The sequence below is a fragment of the Furipterus horrens genome, unplaced genomic scaffold (assembly GCF_987537825.1).
Source record: "Furipterus horrens unplaced genomic scaffold, mFurHor1.1.pri manual_scaffold_7, whole genome shotgun sequence".
NCBI classification, from domain to species: domain Eukaryota; kingdom Metazoa; phylum Chordata; class Mammalia; order Chiroptera; family Furipteridae; genus Furipterus; species Furipterus horrens.
The window spans coordinates 2,349,888-2,356,616 of NW_028327177.1; the positions used below are offsets into that span (position 1 = coordinate 2,349,888).

At 56.3% G+C, this 6,729-nt stretch overlaps 1 protein-coding gene across 1 annotated transcript in view; it reads left to right on the top strand.

Moving 5' to 3' along the window:
* The window catches only part of KCNK9 (potassium two pore domain channel subfamily K member 9), a 58,808-nt gene extending 52,386 nt beyond the window's left edge, over positions 1-6,422 (top strand). The window contains exon 2 of the mRNA XM_090282724.1: positions 5,584-6,422. Within this exon, the coding sequence (XP_090138850.1) occupies positions 5,584-6,422 (839 nt within the window). The remainder of the gene's footprint in view (positions 1-5,583) is intronic.
* The last annotated feature ends 307 nt before the right edge of the window (positions 6,423-6,729 follow it).

The window sequence follows — 6,729 nt, forward strand, 5'->3', positions numbered from 1 at the left end:
GGCTTGTGGGAGAGACCCTGTGAGGTGCAGGGGCGTTTGAATTGCCAAGTGCTTTGTTACCAACACAGAACTGTCGTTCATTGTTTGTAGTCATGCTGAGGCGTAGGACAGGTTGAGTGTTAATCAATTGTAATCAAAATACTGGCTGACGCCAAAAGCTTTGCTGGGAGACAGACTAGAACGTCTGCGATGAGTGTGAGTGGGGCCGACTCTCAGCTGGGCTCAGACCTGGGGGGGAACAATGGCCCCTGACTCAGGACCTCCTCCTCTGTGGGCGGGCACATCCTCATGGCGCTGAAATGGCTCCAGTGATTCCGGACATCACACTCTGCATCCCTGCAGTTCTGGCAGAAAAGCACAAAAGGTCATTGGTCCAGGGCTTGGCCAGGGACCCAATCAGAGCCCACAAGAAGCATCATCCCCCCCCACCCCCCCGCTTAGGGAGCAACTGGAGACCTGCACAGAAGCCCGTGTGGTGGCACCCCTGAATTCAGGGGTCTGTTACACTGTGAGGAGGGCGACCTGACCCAGGGCAGCTGCAACACTGGGCGCCCCTTGCAGGTGAAAGAATGAATATGCAGAAAAGCCCGGTGAACTGAGCTTTAATAATCACGGGCGGCTCCTCCGGGGATGGGAGCAGGGCCCGGCCAGGGGAGGCTGAGTGGCTGCGCGCCCCGGGCTGAAGTGGGGAGCCAGCCAGGACGCGTGGGGGCTGAAGGCGGCTTTCTCCTCCCGCATCTCCTCTTCCAAAGATGCCCTGAGTCATTCTTTAATGGAATTTGTGCCTACTGCATTCCTACCAGCACAAAGTCCTGCGTGTCCTTTATAAATATTTCACTCTCTTCCGGCGGCAGATTTTCTGATGCCCAAGTGCCTGTGTGGCCCTCTCCTGTTCTGGGCTGGCAGCCTGGCAGCCTGTCCGCCGCCCCAGGCAGCTGTGGGCGGGAGGAGACAGTCATGCCCACCCACACCTGGCACCGGCCGTGACCGCTGCTGCTGCTCAGGGAGCTGCCGAGCCTCCCTGGGTGACGGGGATCGCAATGAATTGAGTGGAAGGAAATGGAGAGCCCTGAGGGGGGAGGTGACCACTCACAGTCCCTAAGGGGCGGAGTCAGGGCTCACACCTGGCTGACATGATGTGGGGGGCAATCTTGCCCTCAGTGTGCAGTGTGCCAACTGGGAATTCAAAGTGCGGCGGGTTGCTCCTGGAGGAGGGACCAGGGTGCATTTCGGGGAGGGGCACTCCCAGCCAGGGGAGCTGTACAAACTGTTAAGTGCTGTGTGAATCTGGAAGACTCCCCGACAGGCAGCCCTTGACGGGCCTGGGTTCCCAGGGGGCAGGAAGGAGCCCCGGACAGTTTCTGAGCAGTGGGGTGTCAGGAGTGAGGCTGGCCACGTGGCTCTGTGGCCTTGCTCACTCCTCACGGTGGCTCGGTCACACCTCTGCAAAGTCTTGCAGGAGCCGGCGAAGAGCCGCAGCCAACTCTTTGGGGAGCCCCAGACCCGATAGGAATGATGAGTTGTAATGCCCTCCTTCTCCGCCTCTCTCCCCTCTGGGAGGATGGACCCAATTCATTGTGTTTTATTTTGTTGGCCAGTTGCAGTGGAGAGACGCAGGGCTCTGCTCTGCACGGCCTCTCCCCCAGCAGGTCAGGAAGGTGTGTCTCAGGGGCGGCACACACCGGGCCGGGCGCTGCAGGACTGGCTGGTGGGAGGGGGCTTCCAGGCAGGCCCCGGAAGATGGACATGATCTGCACAGCGATGTGTCGCCCCAACTTCTGGGTGCTTCCTCTGGGCCAGGCTCTGGGGATTGCAGAGGCACATCCAGAAGGGGCTCTGCCCCCCTCGGGGCTCCAGGCCTGGCCAGGGGGCAGCAGAAGGAAGCTGTGTGTGTGTCTGTGCTTCTGCGTCACGTGCACACATCCAGGTGTCCCACCCAACATGCTCGCCATGTTCACAAGGCCCGGGGAACAGCATGGATATTCCCGTGAGGGACCCAGAGAAGCCACGTCTGTGCTCATGCAGATGCTTTGTGGACACCGTATGTGCAGATGGGATGTGTGCAGGGCCCACAGTGTTACATCAATGTCACAGCCGATAACCGTAAGCAGAGAACACATGTGGTTGGTTGATCACTTGGGGTCTTTGCAGGAAGCAGCCCCCTCAGTTTGAGCAGTGACGTAATGGACTGTTTGTAATTCTTCTGGAATGTGTGGAGGGGAGTAGGGTGGGAGGGCACGGTACCCCAAAGCCAGCAAAACACAGAGCTAACAGGGTGCCAGGAACTATTCCTGGGACCTGTGGACAGTTGCCCTGTGCTGTGAACCCACTGGCAGATACAGCTCATTACCAAGGCCCTCAGCTTCCTCCCTTCTGCTGGGTGAGCTTCGCGGGAAACCAGAGGACCAAGGACCACGTGATGTGGCTCATGTAAGCCAGCCTCCTGGGCAGAGAGCAGGGAGAAGTTGCGTCCGGATGGGGACATTGGAGATACTCTGCCCAGCCTGCTTTCCCTGGAAGACCTTGCCACTTGGCTCTCCCCATAGTGTGAACAGTCCTGTGTCCCAGACCATGGAGACTTATTCAGGTGGCAGGCCCGCAGCTTCGGGGTGTCCCCTCTCACACTGTCTCATGGACGTGTCTTGTGAAGGGACGTCCTCACTCTAATAGGCCAGTGACTTGTGCCGTGAGACATCACAGTGACCGAGGCCTTTCATTCTGTAGTGTGACAGATAACAGGAGACCTGCTGCATCCCCGAGACAGGCTGTCCAGGGGAACTGCCATCCCAGCCATGTGACGGAGGCTGCTTCTGACCATCTTCCCCGACAGCATGGGGGCTGGGGTAGGCCAGGCACCCGGGGTGCAGTTTTTGATCCAGAAAACGCCGTTTCGGCTTCCTCCAGTAAACATACCACGTTTGTAACTGTTAGTGAATATTACCACCTGATTAAGCTTCTAACAGCCTCCTGTTCTCCAGCACCCATCTGCTTCCTGTGTCTGCTGCGCAGGTGAGCTGTATGGAGACGCAGTGGGATTCCCACCCCTGCAATGTGTATAAATAGAAACCCACTTGTTTGCCAAGATGTGTTCCATTCTTTCCTGAAGATCTAAGGCTTCATCTGGTATCATTTCCCTCCGGGTGGAAGAACTTCCTTTAGCCGTCACTCTGGGCAGATCAGCTGGTAGCAAGTTTTCTTTAACCTGAAAAGGTATTTTTCCTTCGTTCTTAAAAGATACTTTCTTTGGATAGACACTTCTGTGTTAAGAGCCTTTTACAAAAGCTCTTTAAAGGTGTTCTTCCACTGTTTCCTGGCCTCCATTGTTTATGGTTGGAAGTAAGCGGAACCACAGATGTGACGTGTTGTTTCTCTCTGGCTGCCTTTAGGATTCTTTTCTCTTTGGTTTTCAGCCGTTTGATTCTGACATGTGGTTTCCTTTGTGTTGATTCTGCTTGGGATTCACTCAACTTCTTGAGTCTGTACATTTGTGTGCTTTACCAAATTTGGTTAGTTTTGGCTATTTCTTTACTTTTTTGGTCTTATTCTCTATTTTCCTTCTCTGATGCCTTTTGATATTGTTCTATGGGTCTCTGAAGCTTTGTTTATTTATTTTTGATCTTTAGTTCTCTCTTTTCTTCAAGTTGGGTCATTTCTGTTGAAGAGCTCTCCTCCAGCTCTTCTTTGTCCCCATTCTATTCTGCCTGGCCTGAATCCAACTCTGTCATGTCATTTTTCCTGGTGTTTCTGAGGGGTCAGGGCTCAGTACTGGCTCAGTGGAATGAGGGCCAGAGAGGATGAAGGGGGGGCCTCCTGGGGGCAAACAGGTGATGTCATCTTTGTAGGGAGAGTGTGGTCTCTGGGGTGGGTGGGAGGTGCCACATACTCATGCCAAGGGAGAGAGAGGCAGACTGAACATAAGTGCTGAAGTCCCGGTAGAGAGCTGGGGGCTTCCTCTGGGAGGCTGTGGAAGGGATAGAAGTCTTGGGGTCTGGTGGGTCCCTACTGTGTACCAGGCCCTGAGCTAGATGCTCTGTCTTTTGCATGCGTACCTGTAATATTCTCCCTCCTGTCTCAAAGTAAAAGCATTGGGAAATTTTAAAAAACCAACCCACCTAGGAGTTAATATTATCCCATCCTATAATATATCTCAACTAATAGAGAAACCTGGGTTGGAAGAGGTCTTCTGGGGACCAGGATAATGCAGCTGGTTAAGTGACCATGAACCCATGAGAGCGTGGGAAGTCTTTCTTGATGGGACAGGATTTGAGATCTTGGAAGGCCACATTTTTCCTTGAATCCTCGTTCCAAAAATGCCCATGATCCAGGTAGTATTTGTCCCAGAACTTGAACTAGAACCTCCTGAGTCTTATGTTCCTTCCGCCCTGTTGTGCAGACCTTATTCGGGCTCTGACATTATCACTGACCACCTGGGTGACCCTTCCAGATAACTTGACCTTTTCATCACCACTGTCCTCCTTTTGAATGCGGGAAAATACAGGATCAACTTTGCATAGTTGGCGTAGAACTCAGCAAAGGGATGTGCCGTGAAGGTGTGTGAAGAAAGCATTTACACACATGAGGTCTTCAGGCCTTATTCGTTACCTCTCTTCTGGCAGTCTGCATTCCACAGCGGCACAGAGACATTTACGCCTTTGTGAAAGGGACATTTCACATGCGAGGCGTCCGTCTAGGTGTGGGGGTCCTGCGGTGGCCAGAGCAGGTCAAAGTCCCTGTGCTCACTTCTCTTGATTCAAACCTTCCACACTTAAGCCTTGTGCTTGGCGGCTGAAGACCGTGGCTGCAAATCTCAGCTCTCCAGGAACCAAGTTCCCCTGTTATTAAGTAACTCAGTTTTCTCGTCAGTGGGGCTGGCCTCATCACACCTACTTGGTAGGGTCACGGGAAAGAGGGCATGGGTGACCAGGGCTCAGCACAGCCCGACACACGACCCTTCGCATGCTTGGTGTTCACTGTGGGTGGTGGTCCGTGGCGGGCGCGGCTTATTTTCTCCCACGGGCCTGGTGCCTTTGCCGTTTTCTTAGTAGCAAATATGCTGTTTTTCTTTTCTTTTCTTTCTTTCTATCTTTCTTCCTTCCTCTCTCCCTCCCTCCTTCCCTCTCTCCCTCCCTCCCCCCACCTCTCTCTCTCTCTTTCTTTTCTTTATTTTTTAAAAACCTTGTGTTGCTCTAAGAAGAACCATGAAATGGCCCCAAAACTCCTCCTCTCCCAACTGAACTGCTCCAAATCGCCGCCTCCCCCACAACCCCAAACTTCAAAGGCAATTTCTTCAGGGATTCTTCCCTGCTCTCCTCTCCCCCGCCCTTCAGGATTTGGGCACGCTCCCAACTCCATCCCAGCTGAAGTGCCCCAGGCTTCAGGTGACAGTTCTGCACGGCCACCTCTGTTCTTGCCCCTACCCCTTTGCCCCCCTCCCCTGCCCGCCAGGTAATGGATGTCTTCCAACCCCGCTTCCCAAGGGAGCCCCCCGAACCCCATCTGGAACCGGAATGCCCCCGAGCCCCTCCCCACCCGGACCTCACGGCACCCCCCTTACTCGCTCTCCCTGTGCTCTCGTCCCCCCAGGTTACGGGCACGCCGCGCCTGGCACCGACGCGGGCAAGGCTTTCTGCATGTTCTACGCGGTGCTGGGCATCCCGCTGACGCTCGTCATGTTCCAGAGCCTGGGCGAGCGCATGAACACCTTCGTGCGCTACCTGCTGAAGCGCATCAAGAAGTGCTGCGGCACAGACAGCACCGACGTGTCCATGGAGAACATGGTGACCGTGGGCTTCTTCTCGTGCATGGGCACGCTGTGCATCGGCGCGGCCGCCTTCTCGCAGTGCGAGGAGTGGAGCTTCTTCCACGCCTACTACTACTGCTTCATCACGCTCACCACCATCGGCTTCGGGGACTACGTGGCGCTGCAGACCAAGGGCGCCCTGCAGAAGCGGCCGCTCTACGTGGCCTTCAGCTTCATGTACATCCTGGTGGGGCTCACGGTCATCGGGGCCTTCCTCAACCTCGTGGTCCTCAGGTTCCTGACCATGAACAGCGAGGACGAGCGCCGGGACGCGGAGGAGCGGGCGTCCCTGGCGGGCACGCGGAACAGCATGGTCATCCACGTGCCCGAGGAGGCGCTGCGGGGCCGCGCGCGCTGCAAGGCCGACGGGGACCTGCAGTCCGTGTGCTCCTGCTCCTGCTACCGGCCGCAGGCCCGCGCCGGCCGCACGCCGGGGCACCAGAACTCCTTCGGCGCCGCGCTGGGCCCCCAGTACTTCCACTCCGTGTCCTACAAGATCGAGGAGATCTCCCCGAGCACACTGAGAAACAGCCTCTTCCCCTCCCCCATCAGCTCCGTCTCCCCCGGCCTGCACAGCCTGGGCGACACCCGCAGGCTCACCCGGCGGCGCAAGTCCGTCTAGGGCGCGGCAGGGGCCGGCGCAGGACCCGCCGTCGGTCACACGGGCCCAGCTCGCCTTCTGCTCCTTGGTTATTTATTGTCCTCGGTTATTATTATCAGTAGTAGTATTGTCATCGTTGTCACTCCCTCTCCCTCCTCGGTTTCGTTTGTCCCCACCTTCCCAGCGAGAGGGAGCCGGGAAAGTCCCGCTCCGAAACCCGCCTCTGAGCATGAAGCATGGAGTCCCTCCTTCCCCGCGACGTATGCCTTACGTTCCCCCGGCCCGCCCCAGCACGGGGGCGGCTTCCCCACGACAGGGCCGAGCGGAG